Raw genomic sequence first — 20,397 nt, forward strand, 5'->3', positions numbered from 1 at the left:
GTCCATCATGGACCCTTCTTAGTAATGTAATAAGTATTGTCCATCATGGACCCTTCTTAGTAATGTAGTAAGTATTGTCCATCATGGACCCTTCCTAGTAATGTAATAAGTATTGTCCATCATGGACCCTTCCTAGTAATGTAATAAGTATTGTCCATCATGGACCCTTCTTAGTAATGTAGTAAGTATTGTCCATCATGGACCCTTCCTAGTAATGTAATAAGTATTGTCCATCATGGACCCTTCCTAGTAATGTAATAAGTATTGTCCATCATGGACCCTTCTTAGTAATGTAGTAACTAGTGTCCATCATGGACCCTTCCTAGTAATGTAATAAGTATTGTCCATCATGGACCCTTCCTAGTAATGTAGTAACTAGTGTCCATCATGGACCCTTCTTAGTAATGTAGTAAGTATTGTCCATCATGGACCCTTCTTAGTAATGTAGTAACTAGTGTCCATCATGGACCCTTCCTAGTAATGTAGTAAGTATTGTCCATCATGGACCCTTCCTAGTAATGTAATAAGTATTGTCCATCATGGACCCTTCCTAGTAATGTAATAAGTATTGTCCATCATGGACCCTTCCTAGTAATGTAGTAACTAGTGTCCATCATGGACCCTTCTTAGTAATGTAGTAAGTATTGTCCATCATGGACCCTTCTTAGTAATGTAGTAACTAGTGTCCATCATGGACCATTCCTAGTAATGTAGTAAGTATTGTCCATCATGGACCCTTCCTAGTAATGTAATAAGTATTGTCCATCATGGACCCTTCCTAGTAATGTAGTAACTAGTGTCCATCATGGACCCTTCCTAGTAATGTAGTAACTAGTGTCCATCATGGACCCTTCCTAGTAATGTAGTAACTAGTGTCCATCATGGACCCTTCCTAGTAATGTAGTAACTAGTGTCCATCATGGACCCTTCCTAGTAACGTAGTAACTAGTGTCCATCATGGACCCTTCCTAGTAACGTAGTAACTAGTGTCCATCATGGACCCTTCCTAGTAACGTAGTAACTAGTGTCCATCATGGACCCTTCCTAGTAACGTAGTAACTAGTGTCCATCATGGACCCTTCCTAGTAATGTAGTAACTAGTGTCCATCATGGACCCTTCCTAGTAACGTAGTAACTAGTGTCCATCATGGACCCTTCCTAGTAATGTAGTAACTAGTGTCCATCATGGACCCTTCTTAGTAATGTAGTAACTATTGTCCATTATGGTGATTTTAAAACAGTTACAGAGTTTAATGGCTGTGATAGGAGACAGCTGAGGATGGATCAACAACACTGTAGTTACTCCACAATACTAACCTAAATGACAGAGTGAAAAGGAAGCCTATACAAAATAAAGATACTTCAAAACATGCATCCTGTTTACAATAAGGTACTAAAGTAAAACTGTGGCAAAGCAATTGACTTTTTGTATTGGATTTGCCCCAAACAGGACAACACATTACAGAGCACCACTCTCCATATATTCAAGAATAATGGTGGCTGCGTCATGTTATGGGTATGCTTGTAATCGTTAAGGACTTTTTTTCCCCCTAGAGGAAAACCTGGTCTGGTTTCCACCAGACACGGGGAGATGAAGTCACCTTTCAGCGGGACAAGAACCTAAAACACAACGTCAAATCTACACTGGAGATGAAGTCACCTTTCAGCGGGACAAGAACCTAAAACACAACGTCAAATCTACACTGGAGTTGCTTACCAAAAAGACGATGAATGTTCCTGAGAAGCCGAGTTACAGTTTTGACTTAAATCTGCCCGAAAATCTATGACAAGACATGAAAATGGTTGTCTAGCAATGATCAACAACCAATTTGACAGAGCTTGACGAATTTAGAAAATAATAAATTGGCCAAATGTTGTACTATCCAGATGTGGAAAGCTCTTAGAGAATTACCCAGAAAGACTCACAGCTGTAATCGCTTCCAAAGGGCTTTTACAAAGTATTAACTAAGGGGTGTGAATACGTTTGCAAATTAGATATTTTTTGCCAAAATTTAAATAAAAATGTTTTCACTATTGGGGTAAATGGGTGAGAAATAAAAACATTCAGGCTGTAACACAACATGTGGAATAAGTCAAGGGGTGTGAATACTTTGTGAAGGCACTGTAGGTGACATTTAGCACAACAGCACAACAACACAACAGCACAACAACACAACACAACACAGGACAACACAACACAACAACACAACAGCACAACACCACAACACAACAGCACAACAACACAACACCACAACACAACACAACAACACAACAGCACAACAGCACAACACCACAACACCACAACAGCACAACAACACAACAGCACAACAGCACAACAGCACAACAACACAACAGCACAACAGCACAACAACACAACAGCACAACAACACAACAGCACAACAACACAACACAGGACAACACAACAACAGCACAACAGCGGACAACACAACAACACAACAGCACAACACAACAACACAACACAACAGCACAACACAACAACACAACAGCACAACAACACAACAGCACAACAACACAACAACACAACAGCACAACAGCACAACAGCACAACAGCACAACAACACAACAGCACAACAGCACAACAGCACAACAACACAACAGCACAACAACACAACAGCACAACAACACAACAGCACAACAACACAACAACACAACAGCACAACAACACAACAGCACAACAACACAACAGCACAACAGCACAACAACACAACAGCACAACAACACAACAGCACAACAGCACAACAGCACAACAACACAACAGCACAACAGCACAACAGCACAACAGCACAACAACACAACAGCACAACAGCACAGCACAACAGCACAACAGCACAACAGCACAACAGCAGTGGCACGGTGGTGTTGATCGTTTGGTGTAAATTCATTTTGTGGACTGGAGCCAGGAGAGTTGTGGAGACATGTAGTTCTCTAGACAACCACTGGAGGGCACTGTGTCCTAAACTCTCTTCCTCTGCAGCTCACAACCATCACAGTCAACACACACACACACACACACTTTGTATTACTATCCTGGTGGGGACCAAAGAATTGATTCCCATACAAAATCCTATGTTCTCTAAGCCTTAATATAACCCTAAAACTATACCTAGTCAGCATATGCCTATGAACCAGAGTTATACTGTTATTACTGAGGCGGGGTGTTCCCTAGGAAGTCCACTGTGTGCAGCTCATCCTGTTATCACTGAGGCGGTGTGGCCTAGGAGGAAGTCCACTGTGTGCAGCTCAGCCTGCATTAACATAAATAACATGAGCATGTCTACTTCTGCTAAACTTCAGAAGACGCCAGTCCGTCTGCCCTGCAGACAGAAGAGACCAGTTTGTCCGTCTGCCCTGCGGACAGAAGAGGCCAGTCCGTCTGCCCTGCGGACAGAAGAGGCCAGTCCGTCTGCCCTGCGGACAGAAGAGGCCAGTCCGTCTGCCCTGCGGACAGAAGAGGCCAGTCCGTCTGCCCTGCGGACAGAAGAGACCAGTCCGTCTGCCCTGCGGACAGAAGAGACCAGTCCGTCTGCCCTGCGGACAGAAGAGACCAGTCCGTCTGCCCTGCGGACAGAAGAGACCAGTCCGTCTGCCCTGCGGACAGAAGAGACCAGTCCGTCTGCCCTGCGGACAGAAGAGACCAGTCCGTCTGCCCTGCGGACAGAAGAGACCAGTCCGTCTGCCCTGCGGACAGAAGAGACCAGTCCGTCTGTCCTGCGGACAGAAGAGACCAGTCCGTCTGTCCTGCGGACAGAAGAGACCAGTCCGTCTGTCCTGCAGACAGAAGAGACCAGTCCGTCTGTCCTGCAGACAGAAGAGACCAGTCCGTCTGTCCTGCAGACAGAAGAGACCAGTCCGTCTGTCCTGCAGACAGAAGAGACCAGTCCGTCTGTCCTGCAGACAGAAGAGACCAGTCCGTCTGTCCTGCAGACAGAAGAGACCAGTCCGTCTGTCCTGCAGACAGAAGAGACCAGTCCGTCTGTCCTGCAGACAGAAGAGACCAGTCCGTCTGTCCTGCAGACAGAAGAGACCAGTCCGTCTGTCCTGCAGACAGAAGAGACCAGTCCGTCTGTCCTGCAGACAGAAGAGACCAGTCCGTCTGTCCTGCAGACAGAAGAGACCAGTCCGTCTGTCCTGCAGACAGAAGAGACCAGTCCGTCTGTCCTGCAGACAGAAGAGACCAGTCCGTCTGTCCTGCAGACAGAAGAGACCAGTCCGTCTGTCCTGCAGACAGAAGAGACCAGTCCGTCTGTCCTGCAGACAGAAGAGACCAGTCCGTCTGTCCTGCAGACAGAAGAGACCAGTCCGTCTGTCCTGCAGACAGAAGAGACCAGTCCGTCTGTCCTGCAGACAGAAGAGACCAGTTTGTCTGTCCTGCAGACAGAAGAGACCAGTTTGTCTGTCCTGCAGACAGAAGAGACCAGTCCTAAGTCCCTCATTTAAAGTGACAACTATGTGATGCAGTGATGCTACTTATGACAGGGAGTGTAAGAAGGCATTTATTCAGTCTATGGCTCGGCATTAGGGAGACAAATTAGTTTCTCAGTCGCAGAATGTCTAAGAGGAGCAGTGTATCATTCTCTCCTCTCTTCTCCGCCTCTTAGAGGGACAAATTAGTCTGTCTGGCACAGGCTGTCTGACGAGGTCTGAGAGGGGCAGCAACAAATCATCACAGCCTAGTTTCCTGTTAACAGAGCCAGACTAGAGGCAGATTAGGAGCCAGACTAGCAACCAGATTAGGAGCCAGACTAGAGGCAGATTAGGAGCCAGACTAGCAACCAGATTAGGAGCCAGACTAGCAACCAGACTAGGAGCCAGACTAGCAGCCGGACTAGGAGCCAGACTAGCAACCAGACTAGGAGCCAGACTAGCAACCAGACTAGAGGCAGACTAGCAGCCAGATTAGGAGCCAGACTAGCAACCAGATTAGGAGCCAGACTAGCAACCAGACTAGGAGCCAGACTAGCAGCCGGACTAGCAACCAGATTAGGAGCCAGACTAGCAACCAGACTAGAGGCCAGACTAGCAGCCAGATTAGGAGCCAGACTAGCAACCAGATTAGGAGCCAGACTAGCAACCAGATTAGGAGCCAGACTAGCAACCAGACTAGGAGCCAGACTAGCAGCCGGACTAGCAACCAGATTAGGAGCCAGACTAGCAGCCAGATTAGGAGCCAGACTAGCAACCAGATTAGGAGCCAGACTAGCAACCAGATTAGGAGCCAGACTAGCAACCAGACTAGGAGCCAGACTAGCAACCAGACTAGAGGCAGACTAGCAGCCAGATTAGGAGCCAGACTAGCAGCCGGACTAGCAGCCGGACTAGCAGCCAGACTAGCAGCCAGACTAGCAGCCAGACTAGCAGCCAGACTAGCAGCCAGACTAGCAGCCAGACTAGCAGCCAGACTAGCAGCCAGACTAGCAGCCAGACTAGCAGCCAGACTAGCAGCCAGACTAGCAGCCAGACTAGGAGCCAGACTAGCAGCCAGACTAGCAGCCAGACTAGCAGCCAGACTAGCAGCCAGACTAGAAGGCAGAAATGCATGGTGTCCTGTAGTGAACTACTTCTGGTCAGAGCCACATCCATGAGCTCACTATATAGGGAACAGGGTTAGGGCCTATCCATGAGCTCCCTATATAGGGAACAGGGTTAGGGCCTATCCATGAGCTCCCTATATAGGGAACAGGGTTAGGGCCTATCCATGAGCTCACTATATAGGGAACAGGGTTAGGGCCCATCCATGAGCTCACTATATAGGGAACAGGGTTAGGGCCCATCCATGAGCTCACTATATAGGGAACAGGGTTAGGGCCTATCCATGAGCTCACTATATAGGGAACAGGGTTAGGGCCCATCCATGAGCTCACTATATAGGGAACAGGGTTAGGGCCCATCCATGAGCTCACTATATAGGGAACAGGGTTAGGGCCCATCCATGAGCTCACTATATAGGGAACAGGGTTAGGGCCCATCCATGAGCTCACTATATAGGGAACAGGGTTAGGGCCTATCCATGAGCTCCCTATATAGGGAACAGGGTTAGGGCCCATCCATGAGCTCCCTATATAGGGAACAGGGTTAAGGCCCATCCATGAGCTCACTATATAGGGAACAGGGTTAGGGCCTATCCATGAGCTCACTATATAGGGAACAGGGTTAGGGCCTATCCATGAGCTCACTATATAGGGAACAGGGTTAGGGCCCATCCATGAGCTCACTATATAGGGAACAGGGTTAGGGCCTATCCATGAGCTCACTATATAGGGAACAGGGTTAGGGCCCATCCATGAGCTCACTATATAGGGAACAGGGTTAGGGCCTATCCATGAGCTCACTATATAGGGAACAGGGTTAGGGCCTATCCATGAGCTCACTATATAGGGAACAGGGTTAGGGCCTATCCATGAGCTCACTATATAGGGAACAGGGTTAGGGCCTATCCATGAGCTCCCTATATAGGGAACAGGGTTAGGGCCTATCCATGAGCTCACTATATAGGGAACAGGGTTAGGGCCTATCCATGAGCTCCCTATATAGGGAACAGGGTTAGGGCCTATCCATGAGCTCCCTATATAGGGAACAGGGTTAGGGCCCATCCATGAGCTCACTATATAGGGAACAGGGTTAGGGCCCATCCATGAGCTCACTATATAGGGAACAGGGTTAGGGCCTATCCATGAGCTCACTATATAGTGAACAGGGTTAGGGCCCATCCATGAGCTCACTATATAGGGAACAGGGTTAGGGCCTATCCATGAGCTCACTATATAGGGAACAGGGTTAGGGCCCATCCATGAGCTCACTATATAGGGAACAGGGTTAGGGCCCATCCATGAGCTCACTATATAGGGAACAGGGTTAGGGCCCATCCATGAGCTCACTATATAGGGAACAGGGTTAGGGCCTATCCATGAGCTCCCTATATAGGGAACAGGGTTAGGGCCCATCCATGAGCTCACTATATAGGGAACAGGGTTAGGGCCCATCCATGAGCTCACTATATAGGGAACAGGGTTAGGGCCTATCCATGAGCTCACTATATAGGGAACAGGGTTAGGGCCCATCCATGAGCTCCCTATATAGGGAACAGGGTTAGGGCCCATCCATGAGCTCACTATATAGGGAACAGGGTTAGGGCCCATCCATGAGCTCCCTATATAGGGAACAGGGTTAGGGCCCATCCATGAGCTCACTATATAGGGAACAGGGTTAGGGCCCATCCATGAGCTCACTATATAGGGAACAGGGTTAGGGCCCATCCATGAGCTCACTATATAGGGAACAGGGTTAGGGCCTATCCATGAGCTCACTATATAGGGAACAGGGTTAGGGCCCATCCATGAGCTCACTATATAGGGAACAGGGTTAGGGCCTATCCATGAGCTCACTATATAGGGAACAGGGTTAGGGCCTATCCATGAGCTCCCTATATAGGGAACAGGGTTAGGGCCTATCCATGAGCTCACTATATAGGGAACAGGGTTAGGGCCTATCCATGAGCTCCCTATATAGGGAACAGGGTTAGGGCCTATCCATGAGCTCCCTATATAGGGAACAGGGTTAGGGCCCATCCATGAGCTCACTATATAGGGAACAGGGTTAGGGCCTATCCATGAGCTCACTATATAGGGAACAGGGTTAGGGCCTATCCATGAGCTCACTATATAGTGAACAGGGTTAGGGCCCATCCATGAGCTCACTATATAGGGAACAGGGTTAGGGCCTATCCATGAGCTCACTATATAGGGAACAGGGTTAGGGCCTATCCATGAGCTCACTATATAGGGAACAGGGTTAGGGCCCATCCATGAGCTCACTATATAGGGAACAGGGTTAGGGCCCATCCATGAGCTCACTATATAGGGAACAGGGTTAGGGCCTATCCATGAGCTCCCTATATAGGGAACAGGGTTAGGGCCTATCCATGAGCTCACTATATAGGGAACAGGGTTAGGGCCCATCCATGAGCTCACTATATAGGGAACAGGGTTAGGGCCTATCCATGAGCTCACTATATAGGGAACAGGGTTAGGGCCCATCCATGAGCTCCCTATATAGGGAACAGGGTTAGGGCCCATCATGAGCTCACTATATAGGGAACAGGGTTAGGGCCCATCCATGAGCTCCCTATATAGGGAACAGGGTTAGGGCCCATCCATGAGCTCACTATATAGGGAACAGGGTTAGGGCCCATCCATGAGCTCACTATATAGGGAACAGGGTTAGGGCCTATCCATGAGCTCACTATATAGGGAACAGGGTTAGGGCCCATCCATGAGCTCACTATATAGGGAACAGGGTTAGGGCCTATCCATGAGCTCACTATATAGGGAACAGGGTTAGGGCCTATCCATGAGCTCACTATATAGGGAACAGGGTTAGGGCCTATCCATGAGCTCCCTATATAGGGAACAGGGTTAGGGCCTATCCATGAGCTCCCTATATAGGGAACAGGGTTAGGGCCTATCCATGAGCTCACTATATAGGGAACAGGGTTAGGGCCTATCCATGAGCTCCCTATATAGGGAACAGGGTTAGGGCCTATCCATGAGCTCCCTATATAGGGAACAGGGTTAGGGCCCATCCATGAGCTCACTATATAGGGAACAGGGTTAGGGCCTATCCATGAGCTCACTATATAGTGAACAGGGTTAGGGCCCATCCATGAGCTCACTATATAGGGAACAGGGTTAGGGCCTATCCATGAGCTCACTATATAGGGAACAGGGTTAGGGCCTATCCATGAGCTCACTATATAGGGAACAGGGTTAGGGCCCATCCATGAGCTCACTATATAGGGAACAGGGTTAGGGCCCATCCATGAGCTCACTATATAGGGAACAGGGTTAGGGCCTATCCATGAGCTCACTATATAGGGAACAGGGTTAGGGCCCATCCATGAGCTCACTATATAGGGAACAGGGTTAGGGCCCATCCATGAGCTCACTATATAGGGAACAGGGTTAGGGCCTATCCATGAGCTCACTATATAGGGAACAGGGTTAGGGCCTATCCATGAGCTCACTATATAGGGAACAGGGTTAGGGCCCATCCATGAGCTCACTATATAGGGAACAGGGTTAGGGCCTATCCATGAGCTCACTATATAGGGAACAGGGTTAGGGCCCATCCATGAGCTCACTATATAGGGAACAGGGTTAGGGCCTATCCATGAGCTCCCTATATAGGGAACAGGGTTAGGGCCTATCCATGAGCTCCCTATATAGGGAACAGGGTTAGGGCCTATCCATGAGCTCCCTATATAGGGAACAGGGTTAGGGCCTATCCATGAGCTCCCTATATAGGGAACAGGGTTAGGGCCTATCCATGAGCTCCCTATATAGGGAACAGGGTTAGGGCCTATCCATGAGCTCCCTATATAGGGAACAGGGTTAGGGCCTATCCATGAGCTCCCTATATAGGGAACAGGGTTAGGGCCTATCCATGAGCTCCCTATATAGGGAACAGGGTTAGGGCCTATCCATGAGCTCCCTATATAGGGAACAGGGTTAGGGCCTATCCATGAGCTCACTATATAGGGAACAGGGTTAGGGCCCATCCATGAGCTCCCTATATAGGGAACAGGGTTAGGGCCCATCCATGAGCTCCCTATATAGGGAACAGGGTTAGGGCCTATCCATGAGCTCACTATATAGGGAACAGGGTTAGGGCCTATCCATCAGCTCACTATATAGGGAACAGGGTTAGGGCCCATCCATGAGCTCACTATATAGGGAACAGGGTTAGGGCCCATCCATGAGCTCCCTATATAGGGAACAGGGTTAGGGCCTATCCATGAGCTCCCTATATAGGGAACAGGGTTATCCATGAGCTCACTATATAGGGAACAGGGTTAGGGCCCATCCATGAGCTCACTATATAGGGAACAGGGTTAGGGCCTATCCATGAGCTCACTATATAGGGAACAGGGTTAGGGCCTATCCATGAGCTCACTATATAGGGAACAGGGTTAGGGCCCATCCATGAGCTCACTATATAGGGAACAGGGTTAGGGCCCATCCATGAGCTCCCTATATAGGGAACAGGGTTAGGGCCTATACATGAGCTCACTATATAGGGAACAGGGTTAGGGCCCATCCATGAGCTCCCTATATAGGGAACAGGGTTAGGGCCTATCCATGAGCTCCCTATATAGGGAACAGGGTTATCCATGAGCTCACTATATAGGGAACAGGGTTAGGGCCCATCCATGAGCTCACTATATAGGGAACAGGGTTAGGGCCTATCCATGAGCTCACTATATAGGGAACAGGGTTAGGGCCCATCCATGAGCTCACTATATAGGGAACAGGGTTAGGGCCTATCCATGAGCTCACTATATAGGGAACAGGGTTAGGGCCTATCCATGAGCTCCCTATATAGGGAACAGGGTTAGGGCCCATCCATGAGCTCACTATATAGGGAACAGGGTTAGGGCCTATCCATGAGCTCCCTATATAGGGAACAGGGTTAGGGCCCATCCATGAGCTCCCTATATAGGGAACAGGGTTAGGGCCTATACATGAGCTCACTATATAGGGAACAGGGTTAGGGCCCATCCATGAGCTCCCTATATAGGGAACAGGGTTAGGGCCTATCCATGAGCTCCCTATATAGGGAACAGGGTTATCCATGAGCTCACTATATAGGGAACAGGGTTAGGGCCCATCCATGAGCTCACTATATAGGGAACAGGGTTAGGGCCTATCCATGAGCTCACTATATAGGGAACAGGGTTAGGGCCTATCCATGAGCTCACTATATAGGGAACAGGGTTAGGGCCCATCCATGAGCTCACTATATAGGGAACAGGGTTAGGGCCCATCCATGAGCTCCCTATATAGGGAACAGGGTTAGGGCCTATACATGAGCTCACTATATAGGGAACAGGGTTAGGGCCCATCCATGAGCTCCCTATATAGGGAACAGGGTTAGGGCCTATCCATGAGCTCCCTATATAGGGAACAGGGTTATCCATGAGCTCACTATATAGGGAACAGGGTTAGGGCCCATCCATGAGCTCACTATATAGGGAACAGGGTTAGGGCCTATCCATGAGCTCACTATATAGGGAACAGGGTTAGGGCCCATCCATGAGCTCACTATATAGGTAACAGGGTTAGGGCCTATCCATGAGCTCACTATATAGGGAACAGGGTTAGGGCCCATCCATGAGCTCACTATATAGGGAACAGGGTTAGGGCCTATCCATGAGCTCACTATATAGGGAACAGGGTTAGGGCCTATCCATGAGCTCCCTATATAGGGAACAGGGTTAGGGCCCATCCATGAGCTCACTATATAGGGAACAGGGTTAGGGCCTATCCATGAGCTCCCTATATAGGGAACAGGGTTAGGGCCCATCCATGAGCTCCCTATATAGGGAACAGGGTTAGGGCCCATCCATGAGCTCACTATATAGGGAACAGGGTTAGGGCCTATCCATGAGCTCACTATATAGGGAACAGGGTTAGGGCCTATCCATGAGCTCCCTATATAGGGAACAGGGTTAGGGCCCATCCATGAGCTCACTATATAGGGAACAGGGTTAGGGCCTATCCATGAGCTCACTATATAGGGAACAGGGTTAGGGCCTATCCATGAGCTCCCTATATAGGGAACAGGGTTAGGGCCCATCCATGAGCTCACTATATAGGGAACAGGGTTAGGGCCCATCCATGAGCTCACTATATAGGGAACAGGGTTGGGGCCCATATCCACAAAGTGTCTCAGAGCAGGAGTGCTAAGTGGTCTAGGATCATATTATATGGCCAGATCCTAGACCAGCAGTCTTACACTGACACTTTGTGGATAAGGACCCAGATATGCCCAATGTGCACCTTATCTTTCCCTCCTTCTCCTGGATGTTGAGCAGTGCAGTATTCCATGTGCTAGCCTAGCTTCCCCCGGGCCTAGCTTCCCCCGGGCCTAGCTTCTCCCGGGCCTAGCTTCTCCCGCGCCTAGCTTCTGTAATTAGGCAAAATGGTAAAGAGGCATAGAATCCAATTTCTAAAGCTTTACATGAATCAGTCATTTCCTATAACACACACACACACACACACACACATTACAGGAACACTTGAATCACCCTGGCACATTGCTACAATTTCCTCCAGAAGCAATCTCATCCATGGAGGAGAGGAATGGGGTGAATAGGGAATTAAGGAAAGGAGGGAAAGAGGGAGGAAAGGAAGGAGGGTGGAAGGTTAGAGAGAGAAAGAGAGAGAGAAAGAGAGAGCGAGGGAGGGGGATGAATAGAGAGAGCGAGGGAGGGGGATGAATAGAGAGAGCGAGGGAGGGGGGATGAATAGAGAGAGCGAGGGAGGGGGGATGAATAGAGAGAGCGAGGGAGGGGGGATGAATAGAGAGAGCGAGGGAGGGGGGATGAATAGAGAGAGCGAGGGAGGGGGGATGAATAGAGAGAGCGAGGGAGGGGGATGAATAGAGAGAGCGAGGGAGGGGGATGAATAGAGAGAGCGAGGGAGGGGGATGAATAGAGAGAGCGAGGGAGGGTGGATGAATAGAGAGAGCGAGGGAGGGGGGATGAATAGAGAGAGCGAGGGAGGGGGGATGAATAGAGAGAGCGAGGGAGGGGGGATGAATAGAGAGAGCGAGGGAGGGTGGATGAATAGAGAGAGCGAGGGAGGGGGATGAATAGAGAGAGCGAGGGAGGGGGATGAATAGAGAGAGCGAGGGAGGGGGATGAATAGGGAGAGCGAGGGAGGGGGATGAATAGAGAGAGCGAGGGAGGGGGATGAATAGAGAGAGCGAGGGGGATGAATAGAGAGAGAGAGAGGGAGCGAGGGGGATGAATAGAGGCAGGGATGGAGGGAGGGAGGGAGGGAGGGATGAGTGTTATGATTCCATGTGACTGACCTGATGAGGGACGAGACCCAGGGATGTTGGAGGTTCATTCATCCTGTCATCACTACTGCTGGCCACCGCATAACCTCTGGAGGAGAGAGAGAGGGGAGAGAAGATAGAGGGGGGAGGGAAAGAGCGAGAGCGAGATAGATGGAGAGACACACAGACAGGGTCAGTACAGACAGAACTAAATATAGAACCATGAGCTGTCTACTTGAGTCTCTGTCACCACAGCACAGGGCTCGCCAGCACACACCAGATTCTAACCATCAGAATGACTAGATTGGATAACATACAAGTATGCAGAGAAGAGGTAACTGCAGATAATGATGTTTAAAATCTGCTGTCTGTCTGTCTGTCTGTCTGTCTGTCTGTCTGTCTGTCTGCCTGTCTGCCTGTCTGTCTGCTGTCTGTCTGCCTGCTGTCTGTCTGCCTGCTGTCTGTCTGCCTGCTGTCTGTCTGCCTGCTGTCTGTCTGCCTGCTGTCTGTCTGTCTGTCTGCTGTCTGTCTGTCTGCTGTCTGTCTGTCTGCTGTCTGTCTGCTGTCTGTCTGCTGTCTGTCTGCTGTCTGTCTGCTGTCTGTCTGCTGTCTGTCTGCTGTCTGTCTGCTGTCTGTCTGCTGTCTGTCTGCTCTGTCTAAATTTAAAGTATCTCATTTTTTTTTTCTTTAAGAGCCACTTAATCAAATGCCTCCATTCACCCCTCCACCCCCGCCTCCATTCACCCCTCCACCCCCGCCTCCATTCACCCCCGCCTCCATTCACCCCCGCCTCCATTCACCCCCGCCTCCATTCACCCCTCCACCCCCGCCTCCATTCACCCCTCCACCCCCGCCTCCATTCACCCCTCCACCCCCGCCTCCATTCACCCCTCCACCCCCGCCTCCATTCACCCCTCCACCCCCGCCTCCATTCACCCCTCCACCCCCGCCTCCATCCCTCCACCCCTATGACTCTAATAGTTAGTTATAAAACATTATTTTAATCACAAGTGAATTCTCTGTGGTTAAGTGGCTCTTAAAAAGAAAAAAAATGATGCTTTAAATGTAATTCAGTTAGACTGTATTGTAATTAATTTATTATTGATGTTTTTATAATGAACAAAGCGAGTTTGTTGCTAGTGAAACACTTGTCTAAAGTGCTGTATTACCACACGCAGGATGCATCTGAAAGACCCAATCAACAGTCTACAGTAACACGGGAACAGTCTACAGTAACACGGGAACAGTCTACAGTAACACGGGAACAGTCTACAGTAACACGGGAACAGTCTACAGTAACACGGGGACAGACTACAGTAACACAGTCCTGTAACTACCCAGGTTGGAACAGACTACAGTCACACTGGAACAGTCTACAGTAACACTGAGTCCTGTAACTACCCAGGTTGGAACAGACTACAGTAACACTGGAACAGACTACAGTAACAGACTACAGTCACACGGGGACAGACTACAATAACAGACTACAGTCACACGGGAACAGACTACAGTCACACGGGAACAGACTACAATAACACGGGAACAGACTACAGTAACACGGGAACAGACTACAGTAACACGGGAACAGACTACAGTAACACGGGAACAGACTACAGTAACACGGGAACAGACTACAGTAACACGGGAACAGACTACAGTAACACGGGAACAGACTACAGTAACACGGGAACAGACTACAGTAACACGGGAACAGACTACAGTAACAGACTCTCACTCTGCTCCTCTCCAAGCCTTTTGTTTACGTCCCAAATGGCACCATATTATTCCTTACAGTGCACTACCCATTAGGCTCTGGTCTAAAGTAGTGCACTACCCATAGGGCTCTGGTCTAAAGTAGTGCACTACCCACTGGGCTCTGGTCTAAAGTAGTGCACTACCCACTGGGCTCTGGTCTAAAGTAGTACACTATATAGGGAATAATAGGGTGCCTTTTGGGACAAAGCCTTTGTTCTCCTCCCTCCTCCCTAGGCCTTTTCTCCTCTCCTCTAGCAGCTTAATGCATCTCAATAGCTATTATCTAGGCCAGAGAGGGAACGGGAACAGACTACAGTAACACGGGAACAGACTACAGTAACACGGGAACAGACTACAGTAACACGGGAACAGACTCTCACTCTGCTCCTCTCCAAGCCTTTTGTTTACGTCCCAAATGGCACCATATTATTCCTTACAGTGCACTACCCATTAGGCTCTGGTCTAAAGTAGTGCACTACCCATAGGGCTCTGGTCTAAAGTAGTGCACTACCCACTGGGCTCTGGTCTAAAGTAGTGCACTACCCACTGGGCTCTGGTCTAAAGTAGTACACTATATAGGGAATAATAGGGTGCCTTTTGGGACAAAGCCTTTGTTCTCCTCCCTCCTCCCTAGGCCTTTTCTCCTCTCCTCTAGCAGCTTAATGCATCTCAATAGCTATTATCTAGGCCAGAGAGGGAACGGGAACAGACTACAGTAACACGGGAACAGACTACAGTAACACGGGAACAGACTACAGTAACACGGGAACAGACTCTCACTCTGCTCCTCTCCAAGCCTTTTGTTTACGTCCCAAATGGCACCATATTATTCCTTACAGTGCACTACCCATTAGGCTCTGGTCTAAAGTAGTGCACTACCCATACGGCTCTGGTCTAAAGTAGTGCACTACCCACAGGGCTCTGGTCTAAAGTAGTGCACTACCCACAGGGCTCTGGTCTAAAGTAGTGCACTACCCACAGGGCTCTGGTCTAAAGTAGTGCACTACCCACAGGGCTCTGGTCTAAAGTAGTGCACTACCCACAGGGCTCTGGTCTAAAGTAGTGCACTACCCACAGGGCTCTGGTCTAAAGTAGTGCACTACCCACTGGGCTCTGGTCTAAAGTAGTGCACTACCCACTGGGCTCTGGTCTAAAGTAGTGCACTACCCACAGGGCTCTGGTCTAAAGTAGTACACTATATAGGGAATAATAGGGTGCCTTTTGGGACAAAGCCTTTGTTCTCCTCCCTCCTCCCTAGGCCTTTTCTCCTCTCCTCTAGCAGCTTAATGCATCTCAATAGCTATTATCTAGGCCAGAGAGGCCTATTCAGACTGACTACACACAGGAGCACGCACACACACACACACACACACACAGAAGAAAGCCTGGATCCTTCCATCCTGCCAAAACATTCCGAGAGAAATATTTATACTGAAACTTACACTTAGTGTACAAAACATTAGGAACACCTGCTCTTTCCATGGTATAGACTGACCAGGTGAATCCAGGTGAAAGCTATGATTCCTTATTGATGTTAATTATGTTAATTACTTACCAATTTGTAAGTCGCTCTGGATAAGAACGTCTGCTAAATGACTTAAATGTAAATGTAAATGTAAATTATTGGTGTCTACTTCAATCAGTGTAGATGAAGGGGAGGAGTCCGGTTAAAGAAGGATTTTTAAGCCTTGAGACAATTGAAACATGGATGGTGTATCATTCAGAGGGTGAATGGGCAAGACAAAAGATTGAAATGCCTTTTGAACGTGGTATTAGTAGTAGGTGCCAGGCGCACCGGTTTGAGTCAAGAACTGCAACGCTGCTGGATTTTTCCACACTCAACAGTTTCCCGTGTGTATCAAGAATGGTCCACCACCCAAAGGACATCCAGCCAATTTGACACAACTGTGGGAAGAATTGGAGTCAACATAGGCCAACATCCCTGTGGAACGCTTTTGACACCTTGTAGAGTCCATGCCCCGACGAATTGAGGTTATTCTGAGGGCAAAAGGGGGATCAACTCAATATTAGGACGGTGTTCTTAATGTTTTGTCCGCTCAGTATATTACATAACACCTTAAGTGCTGTTCAGAAATTACCAGTGGTGTAAAGCACTTAATGACCAGTGGTGTAAAGCACTTAATGACCAGTGGTGTAAAGCACTTAATGACCAGTGGTGTAAAGCACTTAATGACCAGTGGTGTAAAGCACTTAATGACCAGTGGTGTAAAGCACTTAATGACCAGTGGTGTAAAGTACTTAATGACCAGTGGTGTAAAGTACTTAATGACCAGTGGTGTAAAGTACTTAATGACCAGTGGTGTAAAGCACTTAATGACCAGTGGTGTAAAGTACTTAATGACCAGTGGTGTAAAGTACTTAATGACCAGTGGTGTAAAGTACTTAATGACCAGTGGTGTAAAGTACTTAATGACCAGTGGTGTAAAGTACTTAATGACCAGTGGTGTAAAGTACTTAATGACCAGTGGTGTAAAGTACTTAATGACCAGTGGTGTAAAGTACTTAATGACCAGTGGTGTAAAGTACTTAATGACCAGTGGTGTAAAGTACTTAATGACCAGTGGTGTAAAGTACTTAATGACCAGTGGTGTAAAGTACTTAATGACCAGTGGTGTAAAGTACTTAATGACCAGTGGTGTAAAGTACTTAATGACCAGTGGTGTAAAGTACTTAATGACCAGTGGTGTAACGTACTTAATGACCAGTGGTGTAAAGCACTTAATGACCAGTGGTGTAAAGTACTTAATGACCAGTGGTGTAAAGTACTTAATGACCAGTGGTGTAAAGTACTTAAGTTAAAAAAATAAAACTTTAAAGTACTACTTAAGTTGTTTTTTTGGGGGTATCTGTACTTTACTTTAGTATTCATATTAACTTTTACATTCCTAAAGAAAATATTGTACTTTTTACTCCATACATTTTCCATGACACCCAAGAATACTCGTTACATTTTGAATGTTTAGCAGGACAGAAAAATGATCTAATTCACACACTTCTCAAGAGAACATCTCTGGTCATCCTTACTGCCTCTGAATATCACTAAACACACACGCTTGGTTTGTAAATTATGTCTGGGTGTTGTGTGCCTGGCTATCCGTAAATAAAAAATGGTGCCGTCTGGTTTGTTTAATATAAGGAATTTGAAATTATTCATACTTTTCCTTTTCATACTTAAGTATATTTAAAACCAAATACTTTTAAACTTCTACTCGAGTAGTATTTTACTGGGTGACTTTCACTTTTACTTGAGTAATTTTCTATGAAGGTATCTTTACTTTTACTCAAGTATGACAGTTGGGTACATGTTGGGCACATGTTCCACCACTGGAAATGACCAGGGTTGGGGTTCCAGTCAACTCAGAAAAGTACACAGAAATTAATTAAAATGATCTTCAATACTTTTCAATTGGGTTTACTTTTTGAATTGACTGGAAATACAAATGGAATTGACCCCAACCCTGGAAATGACCCCAACCCAGGAAATGACCCCCAACCCCCTGGAAATGACCCCAACCCCCAGGAAATGACCCCAACCCCCAGGAAATGACCCCAACCCCCTGGAAATGACCCCAACCCCCTGGAAATGACCCCAACCCCAGGAAATGACCCCAACCCCCTGGAAATGACCCCAACCCCCTGGCAATGACCCCAACCCCTGGCAATGACCCCAACCCCCTGGCAATGACCCCAACCCCCTGGAAATGACCCCAACCCCCTGGCAATGACCCCAACCCCCTGGAAATGACCCCAACCCCCTGGAAATGACCCCAACCCCCTGGCAATGACCCCAACCCCCTGGCAATGACCCCAATCCCCTGGCAATGACCCCAACCCCTGGCAATGACCCCAACCCCTGGCAATGACCCCAACCCTGGAAATGACCCCAACCCTGGAAATGACCCATAATGAAGACGTCTTTCACTACACCTTCACTAACATTGCTTATGGAAACTTTCAAATCATTCACCTGCCAGACCAATCAACTAGCTTGGATGACATTCAATATAAACATGACAGTCCAATCACGTATCTGTGTAAATATATGTATCGTCCATACCCTTCAGTATGCTGTAGTATGGACACCATGAGTTCTACAGCCAGGGCTCCTGCTATCATGGCCAGGCCTGGACGACTCACTGTACACTGCTGGTCCAGGGTCCGGTCTCTGGTGGACTGATACAAACAACAAGAGGTCCAGGGTCCGGTTGAACATATTTTTTGTATCGTGTTACTGTGTTAACCTCTTAATCAAATAATACATTTTAAAAAATTGACACACAATAATAGCTTTTTTTGAATTTGAATGTGAAAGGCTCTCACATCTCCGTGGGCAACAACACGACAACAACAACAACACGACAACAACACGACAACAACAACACGACAACAACAACAACAACATGGCGTCTTACGTCTCCGGGGGCGACAACGTCGTTACAGAAGTAGCATCCGAGGCGGTGTCCGGGGATGTTGGAGAACAGAGAGGCTGCTGGGAGCTGGGCGGGCTCGGCCGGCGTGGAGGAAGAGGATGAGGCGGAGGAGGAAGAGGAAGGGTCGGAGGAGTCTCCTGGTCCACAGGGTTTAGGTTTCTTCAGACCGTGTCTCATCACCACGAAGGTGTCAAAGCCCAGGGCAGAATTCACTACCAACTGGAGAGACAGGAAGGGAGACAGGGAGGGAGACAGGGAGGGAGACAGGGAGGGAGACATAGAGAGAGAGACACAGGGAGGGAGGGAGACAGGGAGGGAGAGAGACAGGGAGGGAGGGGTGGGGGAGAGGGAGACAGGGAGGGAGGGGTGGGGGAGAGGGAGACAGGGAGGGAGGGAGGGGTGGGGGAGAGGGAGACAGGGAGGGAGGGGTGGGGGAGAGGGAGACAGGGAGGGAGACAGGGAGGGAGACAGGGAGGGAGGGAGACAGGGAGGGAGGGGTGGGGGAGAGGGAGACAGGGAGGGAGGGGTGGGGGAGAGGGAGCGAGGAGGAGGGAGGGAGGGAGAGATGGGAAGAGCCTAAGCGTGTTTGTTAAATATAACATGAAATGACCTCTCCCCCCAAGCTAAACACATATATACTAGCAAAACAATCCCACTTTCATTATGTTGATGAGTGTAAGTCACTGGGTTGAGTTCAATATGCTGTTATAGACTATTATACACCAAGCCATTAAGGATATAGCCTGTTTCCCAAATGCTACCCTATTCCCTATATAGTGCACCACTTTAGACCAGAGCCCTATTCCCTATATAGTGCACTACTGTAGACCAGGGCCCTATTCCCTATATAGTGCACTACTTTAGACCAGGGCCCTATTCCCTATATAGTGCACTACTTTAGACCAGGGCCCTATTTCCTATATAGTGCACTACTTTAGACCAGGGCCCTATTTCCTATATAGTGCACTACTTTAGACCAGAGCCATATTCCCTATATAGTGCACTACTTTAGACCAGAGCCCTATTCCCTATATAGTGCACTACTGTAGACCAGAGCCCTATTCCCTATATAGTGCACTACTTTAGACCAGAGCACTACTCCCTATATAGTGCACTACTTTAGACCAGGACCCTATTCCCTATATAGTGCACTACTTTAGACCAGGGCCCTATTCCCTATATAGTGCACCACTTTAGATCAGAGCCCTATTCCCTATATAGTGCACCACTTTAGACCAGAGCCCTATTCCCTATATAGTGCACTACTGTAGACCAGGGCCCTATTCCCTATATAGTGCACTACTGTAGACCAGGGCCCTATTCCCTATATAGT

General features: G+C 48.3%; 1 protein-coding gene across 1 annotated transcript in view; it reads right to left on the bottom strand.

The window, feature by feature from the left end:
- Nucleotides 1-20,397, bottom strand: part of atg7 (ATG7 autophagy related 7 homolog (S. cerevisiae)) — a 61,837-nt gene that overhangs the window by 1,991 nt on the left and 39,449 nt on the right. The window contains exons 14-16 of the mRNA XM_038988098.1: nt 19,047-19,283; nt 18,692-18,807; nt 12,892-12,967 (exon numbers count right to left, since the gene is read on the bottom strand). Of these exons, the coding sequence (XP_038844026.1) occupies nt 12,892-12,967; nt 18,692-18,807; nt 19,047-19,283 (429 nt within the window). The remainder of the gene's footprint in view (nt 1-12,891; nt 12,968-18,691; nt 18,808-19,046; nt 19,284-20,397) is intronic.

Source organism: Salvelinus namaycush, unplaced genomic scaffold (assembly GCF_016432855.1).
Source record: "Salvelinus namaycush isolate Seneca unplaced genomic scaffold, SaNama_1.0 Scaffold95, whole genome shotgun sequence".
In the NCBI taxonomy this organism is placed as follows: Eukaryota; Metazoa; Chordata; class Actinopteri; order Salmoniformes; family Salmonidae; genus Salvelinus; species Salvelinus namaycush.